This window comes from Microtus oregoni, unplaced genomic scaffold, assembly GCF_018167655.1.
Source record: "Microtus oregoni isolate MIOR12 unplaced genomic scaffold, Mior012 000031F_ref0000149, whole genome shotgun sequence".
Lineage (NCBI taxonomy): Eukaryota > Metazoa > Chordata > Mammalia > Rodentia > Cricetidae > Microtus > Microtus oregoni.
The window spans coordinates 26,570,523-26,588,287 of NW_024543090.1; the positions used below are offsets into that span (position 1 = coordinate 26,570,523).

Genomic DNA, 17,765 nt, shown 5'->3' on the forward strand with positions numbered 1-17,765 from the left:
ACCTTGGCACCTTCTTCCAGTCGAAGACAGGGAAAACCCTTCTGGACACAGACACTTGAAGCTGCCCTCGGTGTTGCTGCAGGTCCCCAAGGCACAGATTTCTGGTTCTTCCACACACTCATCAATATCTAAAGGGTTACACGTGTCAGAGACAGAGCGTCAGGGAGACCCCGTCACTTACCAAATTGAAAATGTATGAGTTCAGCGTTGAGTGGTTTCACAACCCTTCCACCAGGGAAGTGATTGCCCGTGAAATTATTTTAAGGTGAATTTTTAAAAGTTACTTTGGACAGATGGGCAGATCGTAATGTAAAATGGAATCTGTAAGAACCTTCTAAGAGTTGTAATGACGACCCCCTTATTCATGGAGGTGCACAGCCAATCAGAGGAGAGGCACTAACTCCACCCCACACTGATCTGGGAGCGATGTCAGAGCTCCAGCACCCCGCCTCATCACTGCATAGCACAAGTCCAAGGCTGATCTCGGTGAAAGCCCGTCTCCCTCCTCTCACTCAGGGAGCCTTCCTCAGCACCCCAGGCTGCAGTTTTCTCAGCACTCCATGCTGTAGCCTTAAAAACATTAATAGCCATATAAAGAAGCCAATCCCATCCCAGATGATGACTGATCTGCTGGATATTTTTCTGAAGATACGAATATCCCTTTCATGTATAGACCAGGGCTATTCTTTCATCATAGAGCTACCAGGATCTGAGTACGTGTGAATTAAGGGCTCCTCTCTTCAGCACCTAAGGCATCATATCACCTGTAAGGGGTAACCCATTGAGAACTCAGAGTGGCTCGGGTAACCACTGTGTCGTAAGAGTTTTCCTAACAACTCCTAGCCTGTGTATGTTGGCCTGACTGTAAAATTACATATCTCCCTTTTCTTTCAAAATTTATCTCAGTTTTGTGAATAAGCTACATGGCCATACTACTTTTGTGGAAAGCAGAGTCACTCTGCTGAAACAGACTCTCCCATTCCGTGACTTCCAGCCAGGTCTATAGTGAAGGAAGGGGCTAGTCTCAAACCTTGGCTGTACCGCCTTAGTTAAAACTTTACAAAATATATTAAGTATCTCTTGGGTCAGGGAACTCTGTGCTTCACATCTGCGCAGTTCTGCCTACACCACGATGTATTTACATGACTTTGTTCTTAAAAGGTCCGCCTAAGGGAAAGTCAAGAAACTAACTCCACTGTCTTGCCTTAATATCGTAACTATCATATACTAGAGATTCTAGAGACAAGCAGTCAAGGTGATTATCTGCTTACACAATGCAAAACCAGCCTCCTCATCACTCCGTGTTATAGTGCATATTTTAATTATTGTTTTTTGGCTCATTAATGAGGTTGAACTTTTCTTCATTGAATTACATCATTCTTAAACTTCTTCCACCACTACAGCTACCCTTTCCTTTAAAAAAGGTAACTTTGGTAAAAATACTCAAATATTTATGTTTATTGTTATTATGAATCTTGTTATTATATATTTGCATGTGTCTATGCATATGGTGTGCATGCATGTGTGTGTGTGTGTTTGGCAGTGTGGGGGTCCACATGGACATGTGTGTACATGTGTGTGTGAGACAGAGGTTGAGACGTTGGGTGATTTCCTAGATCATTCTCCATCTTATTTATTGAGCTGGGCTCTCGCAGCTGAACTTAAAGCATGCTGGTTTGTCCAGGTGGCCAGTTTGCCTCAGGGATCCCTGCCTCTATCTCCCAAGTGCTGGGATTTCAGGATGGCCACCACCCTCACCTGGCATGGATGTGGGTGCTAGATGTAAACTCAGGTCACACACTTATCTCCCAACCCTGTTTCTTTTTCTTATATTAAACATTAGCCTGGAGGTACCAGGTTCCTAACAATAGGTGCAGATATTGTAGAATGGGCATATTTATTGATCATCTGGGGAGTTCTTTCTATTTCTCTGTACCTCTAGTCTAGCTATTTTGGGAACTTACACAGCAATCACGAAGCAAATTATATCTGTCGTGAAGAAAGGCAAAACAAGTGCCCGAGAGATGGCTCAGAGGGCCAATGCCCTCGCCACCATGACTCGAGGGCGGGCCGTAAGCCCCACGTGATGGAAGGAGAGCACTAACTCTCAGGTTTTGCATTCCAATACCCATATCACACACATATGTAAGCATCTGCACACCATCGTGCATGCACACACACAGATACAGATAAGATTTTTTTTTTTTCCTTGAAAACAAAAGTGGCCAGAGAGATGAGTCAGCAGGAGAGGGCACTGCTGCTCTTCCAGGCGGAACCCTGGCGTGACTTCTGGCACCCACACGGTGCTTCCACAGCCATCTCCAGTTCCAGGAGGTCCGCTGCCCTCTTTTGCCTTCTGTTGGCACCAGGCATGCTCGTGGTGCACAGACACGCATGCAGGCAAAACACCCATACATAGGAAATAAATATTTTTCAAAAAATAACATAAGAAAAAAAAATCAATGACTCTGTTAGACTTCACTCTGATGTTTCTACTTAAAATATCACCACTGGAATGTGGTATAAATTGGATTTATAACAACATTTCTCACTGGCAGTACTAAAAGTTGAGAAAACTAACACCCACTAAGATGACGGGAGAACTGTTTAAAGGCGGGGGTGTGAACTATGTGACTTCTTGAGAACCCATCCAACCGACTTATTCATGAAGCTCTTGTAGTGAGAATCCTTCGCTTAGTGAACAGGAATCTGTGCTGAGACTAGAGGGATGGAATGAAGTATAAAACTCTCTGAGAACTTATTCTCCAATATAATACATCTCTACCCACCTACAGCTGGAGACCTCACAGACAGACTACACAACCACTTTCACCCAGCCTTGCAGGTGGGCACTTAAAGAGCTTATGGGGATGTGGGAGTTGCGGTCAGCTGCCAACGACGGCCACTTAAAATCACCTAATTCAGGAACGCCATCAATGGGAAAGAGCTGGGGCCTCCAAAGCAGCCTGCGCACGGAGAAAACTAACACCCCCAGTGATCAGGACCAGAACTGGCTGCTCCTGTCTTGACAGAAGATGAGGTCATATGTCACAGCCTCTGACTTAGATTTAAAAAAACAAATATAAATAAAGATATTGCAAACTGCAAATGGCATCACAAAAATGTGTGATTTCGGTGATTCTAGAGCAACACCTCAGTCTTTCTCACCGCCCGCCAGCAGCCCTTACCTTCACATTTGTCTTGTTGTAGGCTGTACCCAGGTGGGCAAATACATCTGTAGGAGCCATCCAAGTTCTGACAGGTTCCAGGTGCACATTTCCCAGGATCCAGAACACATTCGTTGATGTCTGCAGAGAAAAGAAAGCCGGAGAGAGGCTCCTGCTGGCATGATTTCCATTAATCAGAGCAGACTCAGTCAAAGGAAGCAGAATTAAACCAGAGACGCACACAGGGCTCTTTAAAAGACACAAAAGTCTCCCGAAGAGAAAGCGATTACTTAAAAAGCTTCCCAAAGTGTGCAATACGGCCACATTTTATTCTACCTGCCACAAGTTAAGTATTTCAAGAACAGAGCAGCGTGTTAAAGGGGTTTTAATAATTCTTGAAAGATTCTGTGACCTTACCTCTGAAGAGGTATTTTGAACAAACTATAATGAATCATAGTTATTATGTCTAACATTTAACAGCTAAGGTGTTTCCTATGACTATAACCCAATTTTAAAATAACAAGGAAAACGATATGTATTTTTTTTAAAAAAAATTAAAAATAAAGTCTTTACAGGCAAGATTAGTGTAATCCTATAGTGATTTTTTCCCCCCCACTAGCATCCCATAGTGGGATTAGAACAGGGACTGCCTGGTTCTGTGCTGGGCCTCTGGGGACATTTTCTCAGGAACTGTTCTCCTTTCTTCTTTTTAAATTTGAGGACTTCATAACTACAATGTATTTGCATACTTTTCACCTTCCTGGTCCCCCCCAACTCCTCCTCACCCAACACCACCCCCCAAATTCATGATTCTATATTTATTTTTCTGTTACACACACACACACACACACACACACACACACACTCACCCACACAGGTCCTGCCGTCCGGAGCCACCTCGTAGCCCTCATTGCACCTGCACTGGAAGGACCCCACCGTGTTGACGCACTGGCCGTTTCTGCAAAGGTTCCCATTTCCAGTTGCGCATTCATCAACATCTGAAAGAAAAATCTTTGTTAAGTTCCAGAGGAAACGTCTGCATCCCAGGCATCGTTCTGAACTCTGGTGGCCTTTGCGGACTCGCCCAAACATAAGAACTTAAAAGGAAGGTCTGGGTTTAGCCGCAGACGCAGCCGTAGGAACCCATCCAACTATAATGAAAAGATTGCATTATCATATTAAAGCTGGTAATTTGCATGATAACTTTGTAGCAGTTTTGCTTAGACTTTGTATATTTTTTGCCTTTTTGCATTTTTTATTTAAAAAATTTAATTAGTATCCACAGAATTAGGTTTCATCATGGAATTTTCAAACCAAATTTGTTTTCATAGATTTTCTGCTCCACCCTGACTACCCCTAGGCTCCTTTCAACCCCAAACCTCCTTTATGCTTTCATTTCTAATGTGTACCTCCGCCTTCCCCACGCTTCCTCAGCACCCTCTTCCCCCCCGTTTCTGGTCTCTTTATTGTAGATTTTATTTTTAAAAGGTAAAACTGATTTACTAGATACATAATTCAGAAGAAGTCATACTTTAGTACTGCATTCTGAAGTATTGAAAATTAGCTTCTAACTCTATACAGTATTTGATTCATTACTGCTTCTTAGCCTCCCTCCTTAAAATATTCCGTTTAAAACCGTGGGTTTCCTTGAGATGGTTTCATCCATATTCCCCATGCACCTTGCTCATACTCTCACTCCTAGAGACCTGCCCTGTCCTTCCTGTCCTCCCACTGACCCCTTCCTGATCCCAAACATTCCCCCTTCTGCTTCATGTCATCTGTATACATGTTTTATATAGTACATACATAAAGTTAAGTCTTAGATTCTGCATCTAAGAGAAAATGCCTATTGTGCCTCAGAAAGGGAATTTTATACACTGCAGAAGAGGCTGCAGACCTGCTTCTGAATTGTGTAGCCTAAAGCATTTATCTTGAAATTTATTTAACTTATATCAAAGCAGCTATAAAATTATAGTTGCTGAGACACAGTTTAATCAAGGCAATAGTTACTAAATATGACTTTTGATTAGCACATTGTATTTGACAGTCATGTGACCAACTGTCAGGTAGAAGTGTGGGTACATTAAAGAGCAGCCTGCACCCTGGCCGGGACAAGGCAGCTGTATAACTTGGTGACACTCGCCAGCATACTCACCTATACAGTCGTTGTTGTGAGAAAGGATGAAGCCATGATTGCAGCGGCAGTTGAAGGAACCGATTGTATTTCTGCAAGTCCCATTCCCACAGGCGTCTCTCTCGCACTCGTTTATGTCTAGGAAGAAGAAAGGCCAGAGAGAGAGGGCTATGACTAACAGAGAGAGAAACTGTTGTCCCAGAAGCTGAAGAGCAGTTGGGGCTGCACAGCAGCTCCCCCGAGAGGCTGGAATGTTCTGGCTGATGGCATCAGTGCCCTGGAGAAGCTGAGGTGAGGGCCTACACCTTGGAAGTCCAGTGTTTCCTCATGGCACATGGGAGGAGGCAAAATGAGGACATGAGAACTGGACAGGAATTTTATTCTATTTGCTTCTCAAATTCTCCACCCTTGCCACTTTGCTCAAATATTTCCACTTGAAAATGGAAAAACTTCTGCGTGCATCTGGACCTTCACTAGTGGACACCTCTGGCATACTTCGGCTTTCAGGGTTTGTTCTCCAAGTTACCCCAAAGTGACTCATCAGGCTTCGCCCCGCAGTCAGCAACAGAATTCCACTCTCCGGCTACCCTGCCACTTTGGGCACGTCTCCTTTTCCCATCGGTGATAACTTAGCAATCCCTCTGAACTCAGCTAAGGGAGGAGATGGTACTCAATCCGACTCAGTTAGAAACTTAGCAACCCTCAGAATGGTACTCAATCCGACTCAGTTAGAAGCTCCGGCATCGTCTGTCTTTTTTATTGGTCTATGATTTTTTCTCTGGTGCATTGTGAAGCTTACCCTGGCAACTGGAATGTTTCTGCATTCACTATGGCAGCTAGCATCTTTCCTACATACTATACTGAGGGGGAAGTAGAAGAAAGGAATTGTTTGTGATTCTGATGGAGAAGTTATTGCTAGCTCCCCAGAGCCTTGAATATGGACTAAGCATCACATCCAAATAAGTGAGTCACTGCGCCAGCCACCTGGGAATTGGGAAGGCACAACAAATCTGTTGTGTTCATCCACAGCCAAGCTTGTTAAGTTCTTTGTTAAGATACATTCTTTGTTGGCAGGTTTCAGAAAGTTCGAGTGGAGAGAGAGAGAGAGAGAGAGAGAGAGAGAGAGAGAGAGAAGAAGAAGAAGGAGGAGGAGGAGGAAGAGGAGAAGGAGGAGAAGGAAGAAGAGGAAGAGGAGGGAGAGGAGAAGGAGGAGGAGGGAGAGGAGGAAGAGTAGAGAAGAGAGAGAGAGGAGACAGAGAAACAGAGGCCGATTATGGAGAAGATGAAACATCATTCATGGATGGACCTAGTTATAGCAGAAGGCAAGTGGTTTACCCAGGGCTCTGTAGGCTGTTCTTCCAATATAAGTTTGATTCATGGGCTTACAGACCCTTAAAAACTTCGAATTAGAAGAAGAGGGTAGGAAAGTGAGGCTATGCTGGCTACATGTTTGTAGAGCCCACTGACAGTACCAAAAGGGAGGACTTGAAACCCTTGCCTCTTCCTCTTTTTCCCATAGGAAAATGATCCTTTGCTTTTCGCCCCCCCCCGCCCCCCCCCCGTCCCTCTAACAATTTTCAATTTGCCTTTGAAGATTTGGTATGAGGTAGAGTCCTCTCTCACAAAAAAATGTCCCTTCATTCAAAGCTAGAGTCTGGTCTGCTGAGTGAGCTCCCATCAATACCACCCAAAGTCACACTCTATTACCATTAGGACAAATTGTCTTTTAAATACATTTCTTAACTTATCTGTTAGTTAAGCACTTTTTTTCCCCGTGGCTAGGAATGTGACTCAGTGGTGGAAGGGCTCTCCTAGGATGCACGAGGCCATAAGCTAGATCCCAAATGGCAAGGAAAGGGTTTCTACACGCTGGCATTTTAACGGACAGCAAGGAAGAAGGTGACTGTGTTCAGACTGCCGAAGACTAAGTGGTGTGTCACTGTGTATCCACCCACCCCTACTTTCATTTTGTAAACAGTGAACTAATTAGCACACAGTTTAGTATTATTAACTCTTGCACACACGCAGATGCAATGAGTTCTTCACTAAGATCCGAAGGAAAGCACGGGCGGTGGACACACACTTACCCAAGCACATGGTTTGATCTGCATTTGTCTTGAAGCCAGTGTGACAAAGGCAATAGAAGCTTCCCACTGTGTCGATGCACTGCCCGTGGCTGCATATGTTGGGGATTTCTTGACACTCGTTGCGATCTGTAAACCAAAGGTACCGTGGGTAGACGTTATGTCCATCTGCATGCTTACACGGAGATTTAGGGCATTAAATGGCCAAACAGCATCCTAACTCAAAACGGACGTACGAAACAGACACTGGCATTCTATTTATTTTCGTGTTGACATGAGTTAGATCATACTTTAATACCAAGTGAAGCAATGAAACAGCTCCTGTCACCAAAAGTATTTTGAAAGAGGAAAAAAAAAAAAAACTTCGGATGGGGTAAAGTGTTTTATAAGGTGCCCAAACAGCATCTCAGACTATGGAATGAATAGCCCTAGGTGTTGGTGCTAAAGTAAGATCACGGATACTTTGGGGCTTCCTTTGAAAATGTCCAGCAATGTCAAACACATGGCGGTGTTTCTGAAACGGGACAATGGCATAATTGAATAGACACTCACAGCCTTCTCACTTTGTCTTAGGCCTACAGCTTTCATTCCACCACATCCTATTTTGAGCTGCAGATCCAGGCTGCTTCTCTCCTGGGTCTACAGAGCCACCATTCACAGCCACATCAGAGTGACAAGGCCTGACCCTGGCAGAGATCTTTCTAGTCACCAGCTCCAAGCAGATTCTATCAAGACGCTGCTTGAGTCTCACACGCAGGAGGAACTGGGATCACACAGTTCAGAAACTACGGCTAGTCCACAGAGAAAACAGTTAACAAATCTCACAATTCTCATTTGAGGGAATATTTCAAATGAAGAATGGATGGGCAAAGAAAGGGGATTTTCATTTTCATGGTCAGAAAAGAAAGCCGCCCTTGAGGAAGGCCAGTCACCATCAAGCGTTGCTGGATCTAGGAGTATGTAAGGACCAGATATGTGTCTTAGATCTCTCCTTTATCCCATTTTATGACTTTTTTTAAAAAAAAATAAAACATGGAGTAGTTGGAGGTACTGATGACAAAGCAAAATTTACCACTTTAAAGAGTCCAACAGTGGAGAGCTCATTTCTCTGGGTCCGGAAAACAAGGACTCTGTGAGGACCAGATTTCTAACTCCCAGATTATGTCTGAGCTTTGAGAGGCTTGGCCAAACTTTGGAGTAGGGCAGGATCAGAAGAAAGAGGCTGGGGATGGAGCTAGGAGAGGCATTTCCACAGGGGTGGGGTAGGGTTGGTTACTAAGGTCAGAATGGCCATCTGAGAGCTCAGCTCCCCCTCAAATCACACCTAGAACCAGTGTGATTTGGAATTTGAGACAATGCCTATGAATTCAAATTCAAATCTCACAGGATGACATTCCCATTTTAAATAGAGGCAGAAAGAATTCTTTGCAGTATGCCTGGAAACTACCAAAATAAGACAGTGCTCAAAAAATATTTTAAAGTAGAATGGTGGCCTGGCCTGGCGGCCAGCAACTGTAATCTCGGCACGCAGGAGCTGAGACAGGAGGAACTGTGAGGACAGCCTGAGCGAAGGGGTAAGATCCTGTCTCAAAAATAAACAATAAAAGTGAGGTGGGACCGAAGATGCTTCTAGAATAAAAGCTTCAGCCCTTCAAGATGAATAGTTACAAAACGCAAGAGCTTCCATAGCTGAGGGCAGTTGAACTGTGGGCTACACAAACCGCTCACCTAGGTTTACCCTGACGGTACCAGGTGCGGTTTATGTCAACATTCAATATGAAAAGATAAAGAGTTTAAGCCGGAGGGGGCTGTAACTGGTTGACTTTTGCTGCTCTATAAATAGCCCAGCTTAAGGGCCAGAGAAAATAGTCTAAGACGGCACACTTGGCATGACCAGCCACTCTTTATTTTAACTGGACTTATTTCGCCCAGCTCCAAAGGAATATAAATTAAAAGTAAAATGCAGGGAAGTAGAGCCAGTGCCAAAGGTCGCTGGGGTATTGTGCTTGGTATCAGCGAGAGCCGCATTTTTCCTGTTCTGTGTCTTTATGGATAATCTCAGCTCCACTGGCGGACTGCTCAATACTTGCACATGCTCCTTTAAACCCAACAAAGCAATTCTTGGTTCGCAAAGTGACTTTTTTTTGTTCTGCTCTTACACCCTCTTCCCACCCAGGTCTCACTGAACAATGGGAAATTCCCTTCAGGGAGCAGCACACTTCCTACCCCCTAATGACTGCGGGCCAGGAGAGCCAAGGAAAACCTGACCACGGCCCTCCCGAGTCGTTTCATTCACAAAAGCACAAAACCCAGGAAACTCATTTGGAAGGGAGCCCCGAGCAAAGGGACATACTCTTCCTGACCTTGACTGCAACGATTGTAACCATTGGCTTACGTGAAGACGGTCTGAGGTCTTAGTTTGCCTCTGAGCTGAGACACCAGGGTCTTCATTTTCGTGCCCTTAGCTATGGATGTCATCAAATGGTGACTAGATTCACCACCTGTGGAAGCTGACAGCACACTTCCGGCTTACTTACACCGCACCCCACACGACAGAGGTGGACAGCCCACATTCCTAACTTCTGCTTACTGTGGGTCCTGTGGAGGTGCTGCCTTCAGGGAGCTATCTGTGTCAGCAAGATGTTTGGGAAGACAAGTGTGTGGTGACAGTGCTGTGTGTGTGTGTGTGTGTGTAAGAGAGAGAGAGAGAGAGAGAGAGAGAGAGAGAGAGAGAAAGAGAGAGAGTTGAATCTGTTTATGCAGAAAGAGAGAAAGAGAGTTAAATGTTTGTGCAGAAAGGTCTGCTTCAACTCAAGGAAGTGCAGCCTTCCTACATACATAAAGGAGGTGGTAAAAACCCGTCTAAGAGAGATTATGTAGAAGCAAATAATAATAATAATAGTAATAATGAATGCTGATTTTATGTTTGTGGGGGGTGGATATTTCTGGGTGGGGTAGGGATATAGGTAATCATTTCTGTAAATGGCCTCTGTTTTGCTTTGCAAATATCTCCTCCATAAAGAAGGTAAAAAGCTAAGTGTTTAGATATTCCAACAATCTTCCTGTATTTTTTTTCTCTCTTTAGTTACTTTGAGTTTATCAACCTAAATCTTTACTTTTATTCCTTAGCCTGATAATCGCTGAAGATATGCAGGCATCAGAATTGCCATGGCAATGGGCTTGAGGGGGTGTTACTTACCGTTGCATTGCCCGGTGGAGGTGAGGCGGTAGCCCGGCTTGCAGTCGCAGCGATAGCTGCCTGCAGTGTTGATGCATTCGGCGTTGCGCTGACACACGGGGCCGTTCTGACACTCATCAATATCTGCAAGCAGCAGAGAACTTAATTCAGGGAGAGCAAAGTCTGGCGCTGTCATTGTTATAGATCTTCTTATTTGGGCTCTATCTTTTGAAATGGTAGCAAGAGGTATTTATAGCAGGTTCATTTGTAATGGCAAAATCGTGAAAGCTACCAAGACACCCTTCGGTAGGTGAATGCATCATAAACACACTGTGATATATTAAGATTTTAAAATATCAGTCAATAGTCTACTGAGCTGGCTAGCTACAAGAAGACATGGGAGACACTGATGTGGGATTAATAAGCAAAAGAAGCCACGTGAAAAGGCCAAATACTGTTCTGATTTCAACTATCTAAATTTCTGGAAAAGGCAAAACAATGGGACTAGATAAGAGCTTAGGGGTTTCCAGGGCTTAGATTGGGGCGGAGGGGTGGACAGCTTGGTAAAACCCAGAGAAGCTTTAGGGCAGAGAAACTATGGTAAATCACAGTGGATAAGCATCAGTATAAAGTCGTAGCAGATATACACGTCTCTATAGATTTGTGTCAGTTGCCAAGAAGTACAATAGCAGTGGCGGATCCTGTTCCCTAGGAGATGCGACATAAAAGGTTCAGGAAGGTAACAGAGCTTTGAAGGCTCAGTAAGTCCCAAGGAAGAATGGCAGAAACAGTGTCCTGGAGAGGAGACCCTGGGGAGAGGACACTCCGGCTAAGGGTCACCAAGCTCCCTGCGAGTCATTGGGGCATCAGCTATCATGAACTATCCCCGTGTTGGGGGAGGGTAGGCTTTTCAGTGATGTAGCTCTGTGGCCATCCATGCTCCTATATGGAGTCCCTCACCTACACTCCTGGACGTAACTCAGTAAACTTACTGGTTCATGTCTTTGATCTGCTGTAAGTGACCTACTTAGAGTAAACAGACGTTTGTCCAGAACCCCCGCTCCCCCACTCCCAGGAAAAACCACAACAGAATGTCTCTCAGGTCTGTGCTTCTCTGGTGGGAAAACCTGACCACTGCGGGTGGAGCCTGCAGGCGTGGGAGTGTCTGACTGAGGTAGGGTGGGCTGTACCTCTCCGTGCAATGGGCCTGTGAGCAGCAATGTGCCAGCGTTATGACGGCTTTGCCCGTGAGTTCTGCCCTGACTGTAAATTGTAAAGAAACAGAATCAACCTCGCCATAGAAGCCAAGTGGGATGGCAGGCAGGCACTTCCGTGACCCGCGCCTAACATCTGCTCCTGCACTTCCTTGTATATCTGGAAAGTATAAATATGGAAGTCCCCCCAAACATTCCTGGAATCCATTCCAGTTTCGGGAAGGCTGAGACATGTGTGAAATCAACCTTCATTTTCCGATTTATTTTAAAAGCTAAGAATTTGGTGGGGAGCAGCTGGGCACATTTAAACACTCACCTTGAAGATGAATAATTTGCAAAATGGAAACCAAAAATCAAAATACTTAATCTTCTTAATGTTCTCTGAGTCTGACTGTTTCTTGACCCCTTCTTAATCAGAACCGGTGGGTGAAGCAAGCTTTTCCCTGGCAGCAGAGGACCTTGCCCTGACGCAGCTGCAGACTTGCAATCCACATATGCTGCAAGGTCTGGGTGGACTCTTTACTCATGGGTGGCCTTGCCTATGTGTCCTGGCCAGGGGCAGCACTTTTGGCAAATATTAATGGCAAAGGGGTATTTGGGTAATTATTCAAGGGGCCTCAAGTGGAGATAAGAGAAAATACAAGGAAAAAGTGGCAGGTATCCTTAGGCATGTACCAGAAGGGAAAGAGAACAACCACGAAGAGGAAGGTCACCTCTAGGACAATAAGATCTGCTGCTTCCTGTTCTTCCTACACTGGGCTTTCTCTACAGGAACCCAGTTCTTGACGGTTTCAGGAAACCCCAAAGCTGGGGCCATGCTCTGAACTGGCTATCTCCTGAAAAGGGCTCAGCCTGGCTATCACTCCTGCCCACAACCCACACAACAAACAGGGTAAATGATGTGTGCCAACCACTGTTGGCAACAGTGGTTGAGAGCTGGCCAGAGAGCCTAGCAAGCATGTGGTCACTAATGGAATGTAGCTATATGTGGACTGTCAACCGTCCTTGATTTAGAGGAAAAGGTTTGTTAATGACAAATATTGACTCCATTACACACTGAGCACCGTCACACATGCTCCAGGGGGGTAATAACCCAACCTTTCTATAATGTAAAAAATTTGGCTAGAGGCCTGCTGCTCAAACATTAAGTAGAAACGATTCCAGCTATCCTAGAGAACGCCATATTTTTAATAAGCAGCAATGTCTCCTCCACTAAAATGTATAGGAATGCCATCATCCCTGCAGGAGAGACGATGTATGATGCGTTAGAAGGAAGCCTTGGAGTCTCTGTCTGTGCACATGGCCACGGAGGCAACCAGAAGTCCATCTCATGCTTGCCAACATTCTCCATATGAAACCAAATTTCTTCTTCTCGCCATTTAGGATTCTCTTATGCGTTTGGAGCATTTTTTTAAACCATTGTTTTTTATTTTGGGTAAACAGATGTCTGTTTCAAAGAGAACACTGACTTTGACATTTAGCTAAAGATGACTGTCCTCTTGTGTTTGCTTTGAAGAAAATGAAACAAAAGCAACCTATTTGACACACCCAGGAGTTCCAAGTCTTTTCTTATTAGCTGGGAAATGAATATATCCAGTGTTGGGGGATGATGTTCTAGAATGAACATCCTAGTTTTCCCCTTAGGAGTTAATTTAAAAAAAAATATTTTTCCCCCATGTTGGTCTCTACCATGTGCTTTTCTTATCATTAATTTTTAAAATGGTATTTTTGTCATGCCTGGGAGAATTTCCTATAATGCATTTTTCTATTCTAGCTCTTGAGTTGAGTCCAGTGTGGTAGAATTTGCAAAGGTGTTGCTCGGCAGCTTGCCAGCTGCGCTGTGTGTAGCTGCAGGAGAGTCACACTTACCTTCACAAACGAGCAGCTTGTCGTTATAGAAGAACCCCACAGGACACTCACACCGGAAGCTGCCAACCATGTTGATGCACACTCCGTTTTCACAGACCCCCGGGATCTCTCGGCACTCGTCAATGTCTAAACACAGAGAAGCCTTGTGAGCAACAGTGTGGTCCACGGCCCTGTGAAAGCTGGAGACAGACACACATGTGTCTGTGTGGACTCTCGTCTTTGGAGTTAGGTTTTGTGGCAAAGCATCCAGCTTGTAAGGCAGGGACCACGTTTGAATCTACGGAGCAGCGTGTACGCTTGATGAGGAGGGACTGATTGAAGACATGGTCAGCTGTGAAGAACTGTCACAGGAGACTGTGTTTACTAAGCCAGAGGTTTGGGCTCCTCTGCATCTTCTCCTGGAGGGCCCCTCTATTGTCAGAGTTTGACAGATGACGCCAGTTGGGCAGTCTTGTAAAGTAAGGGGCTCACTCACCAGTCTATGGTTCCTGGGGCATCTGTTACTCTACAGAGGCACTTGGTTTTCTTATTATAAGCAGGAGGCCCCACAGGGTATTTGCTTGCCAGAGTTGTAAGGGGACAGCCATAGGCTAAAGTGGAGTTTATTTTTATTTTATGTGCATTAGTATTTTGCCTATATGCTTGTCTGTGGGAAGGTCTCAGATCTCCGGAGTAGGAGTTACAGGCAGTTGTGAGCTGCCAGGTGTGTGCTGGGAGTTGAACCGGGGTCCTCTGGAAGAGCAGTCAATGCTCTAAACCCTTTAACTATCTCTCCAGCCCTAACGTGGCATTCATAAGAACAGCAGAAACCTCAAAAGGACACACCCTGAAATCCACCTGTCCCAGGTCCTTTTTCAAGAGTTTGACTAATTTAGAACCCATTCTTTTAGTATAGATTAAATCATAAAATAGGGACCCCAACATTCGTTAGTTCGAAATAGAATGATGTGTTATTACCAAGTATAGCAAAAACAGATTGAATCTAGTCATTGTTAGGTACAAAATAGCAAAAGGATATTATTAAGCGTTTTCTTTTTTCTGACTGGATTTTATTTCCACTTGGAGAAGTTTACATTTGAAGACAAGATTAATAAACATGCTATATAGTTTTAGCTACCCAGGAAAGGACTCAATATGCCAACAGTTCCAAGAATATAAACTCAAATAAAATAAGGCTTTACAATCCTCTAAGTATTTTGTCATGGCAGAATTTGGTAACACTAAGTACATTGCTAAGTACCATGTTTCTAGTTGCCCAGAGCTAGAGGCCAAGCAAACTGTGAGTCAGGACTGGGTTCTGGTCCCAGCTCTGTTACTAATTAGCTAGGTGGTCCTGGGTGAGTCCCTTCCCTTTTCTGGGCCTCTGTCTCTTCCACTGGAAAGCAGGGAATTTGGACAAGATGGTTGGAAGTCTTCCCAGATCTACTGGAGGATGGCGCTAGCGCCATTCCAAGTCTTCGCTGACTGCCAGCCGTGGGAGCCAGGCCTTGCTGGGTTACATGCCTGGACTGCCCATGGAGACCCATTACCATTAGAGGCCACTTACCTCCCAATCACAGATTCTAGACAGATTAAAAGACGTTTTGGGAAGGAGAAAAACAGAGTAGCTAAGGCCAGGTGTTCCATGCCAATGTCATTTAGCAGTTTTTCTTTCCAAACCATGCAGTTTCTTTGGATGCTGAGTGGCCTGTGGAGCCGTATGGGTTTAGCGCTAAGAAAGCCTGCTGATTGCTGGACCAGGTCCTTGTTTTCTTAAACAAGGTCACTGGAAAGGCTGGTGTGGATTTTGCTTTTACTTACTAGGAATAAGGCAAGACAAAGCAAGCAATGGTGTCTGCTACCAGATGCAGTTGCAGAGGCTTAGGGGGCATCTGAGGATGGACATAAACCCCCTAAGGGGACCCCAAGGATGCAGCAGCTCCCACTGACTTTGGTGGTGTTTGCTTCTAAACTGCAAGGGCACTGCCAATGCCGGCTAACCTCTGTGCAAGGCCTCTCAATCCACCGTGCTTCCAAATCTAGTCCGAGCTACTATCCCATGGCAGTCTGCTTCAGCTCCCACAAGAGACCCTACTACTGAAAAAAAAAATTTTTTTCCCCTCAAGACAGGTTTCTCTGCATAGCCCTGGCTGTTCTAGAATTCACTCTGTAGATCAGGCTGGCCTTGAACTCAGAGATCCACCTGCCTCTGCCACCCAAGTGCTGAGATTAAAGGCGTGCACCATCATGCCTGACTCTGAAAAGATTTTTATACCCATTACATTCTCCAAGTTAGGGACCTAAAAAGAGGCCAGGGGAGACAAAACTGGTAAGCAGGGGAGCTTTGTGTAACAAATCCTCATAAAAGAACTTTAGGTAAACTTAGAAGGAAATACTGGGGAATTAAGGTAAATCCAAAGTCAGCTGGTTCTCTCCTCCCTTTGACACTGAGGGTTAGATTCACTAAACCTGTGATTTCCAGGCCCCTTAACCAGGAGCAGTGAAGGCTTCTGTCCATTAGGTGGCGCTGCAAAGGGCACCACATCATATTTCAAATGAGGATTTGGTACCTCAAAACTGCTTGAGGCATCATTTAACAACTTTTTCTTCTCAGAAAAGAAAGGGAAAAAGCGAACCTAGGAAAATTATGGTGTGTATCCCCCGCTTTTCACACAGTACCTGAACCTAGGAAAATGATGGTGTGTATCCCCCACTTTTCACACAGTGCCTGAACCTAGGAAAATGATGGTGTGTATGCCCCCCGCTTTTCACACAGTGCCTGAAGCAGAGGACCCCACCATGCTCACAAGCACACCCGCTTCAACTCACCCACGGGCAGACCAGTGTAAATGTCAATGACGAAGCCTGGCCTTTGGCTTCCACAGAGGGTAGCAAACTCATCTGCAAGAGGTAAACAAAGAAAGGGCAGGGGTCAGGGCTGAGTAAAAATTCAGGGAGAGAAATAACTATGTAAACATTTGTGAAAACGTTTTCATCTGAAAATCCTGCAGATGGAACCTCGTCTGTAGCACAGACACTGAAGGAAAAATGACCTCGCTGTGAACGTGGGAGAAACGGGTTTCCTTTTCCTCCGTCCCGGATGCTGTGTCTGACTTTCCTGTGGGTCCTCAACATTGCTACTCAGGCCCTCACACTTGTGTGGCAAGTGATGGTATACCCCGAGCCTTCTCCACAGCCCAAGGCTAGTTTTAGATACATAAAAATTAAGCTCATTGATTTATTAGTCATATTGGTTTCCCTGATGTTTCCAGTGTTTTAACATAAACAATGCTAGCAATGTTTATATTTTTGTGATCTGTTGAATTTACAGGTCTGGTTATAAAGTTGGATATGAGTTAGAAAATTTACTCTATCACTTGGTTTTCAGTGGAAATGATCACAGTCAACTAAAAGGTAAACGCTCGCCCTTGTAAGTCAAGTTATCCCTCTGGAAATAAAGAGTGTACTCTTTCTCTCTCTTTACGAAGACTGACTCTCTCTAGCAATTCCTGGCTCATTTATCAACGACGGTAGCCACACAACTAAATGTCACCTGTGCTTGGGATGGGACACTGTTCACAGGGCTTATTCCAGGCTCTGCCAATGTTGTAGGAGCAACAGCACATCTTCTTGGTCATGTTGAACAGGAGTTCTCCGTCACAGGTCTGGTTGTCGGCATAATAGTTCCGGTAGCACAGGCTTCTTCTCATGTCTAGAAGAAAGGAGAACAGAATGGCTGGTGATCCCACGGGCTCTCCACAACACAGCAGAGCTTAACACGACCCTCCCCCACCAAAGCAAGTATATGTGGCGAACCAGCTGTGTAAGAGCAGAGACCCATCGTACACACAGCTTCTCGGCTAGCCACGCTGCTACAAGCAAGGCACTTGGAGAAATGCGCTTTCTGGTGTTCTGTGCCACAGAATGAAGTCATTATGTAGTTCGGCCTTAGCAAACTTTACACGGCCCTCCACCCACGCTCCCCATAACAATCCTCCACTGCCATTTGGCAGTGCGTCTCTTATTTCCGACTCATGATGTTTTAATGCTGTAGGTCAGTGCCGAAATATAATTGTATAAAGACACACCTATAAGTCAAACAAAAGAAGTGCTATTAAACTGTTTGGCATATTCCAACAT

General features: G+C 44.8%; 1 protein-coding gene across 1 annotated transcript in view; it reads right to left on the bottom strand.

Moving 5' to 3' along the window:
- Nucleotides 1-17,765, bottom strand: part of Fbn1 (fibrillin 1) — a 202,594-nt gene that overhangs the window by 28,350 nt on the left and 156,479 nt on the right. Inside the window, exons 41-49 of the mRNA XM_041678883.1 lie at nt 17,179-17,337; nt 16,455-16,526; nt 13,647-13,772; nt 10,585-10,707; nt 7,389-7,514; nt 5,323-5,439; nt 4,037-4,165; nt 3,189-3,308; nt 3-128 (exon numbers count right to left, since the gene is read on the bottom strand). Of these exons, the coding sequence (XP_041534817.1) occupies nt 3-128; nt 3,189-3,308; nt 4,037-4,165; nt 5,323-5,439; nt 7,389-7,514; nt 10,585-10,707; nt 13,647-13,772; nt 16,455-16,526; nt 17,179-17,337 (1,098 nt within the window). The remainder of the gene's footprint in view (nt 1-2; nt 129-3,188; nt 3,309-4,036; nt 4,166-5,322; nt 5,440-7,388; nt 7,515-10,584; nt 10,708-13,646; nt 13,773-16,454; nt 16,527-17,178; nt 17,338-17,765) is intronic.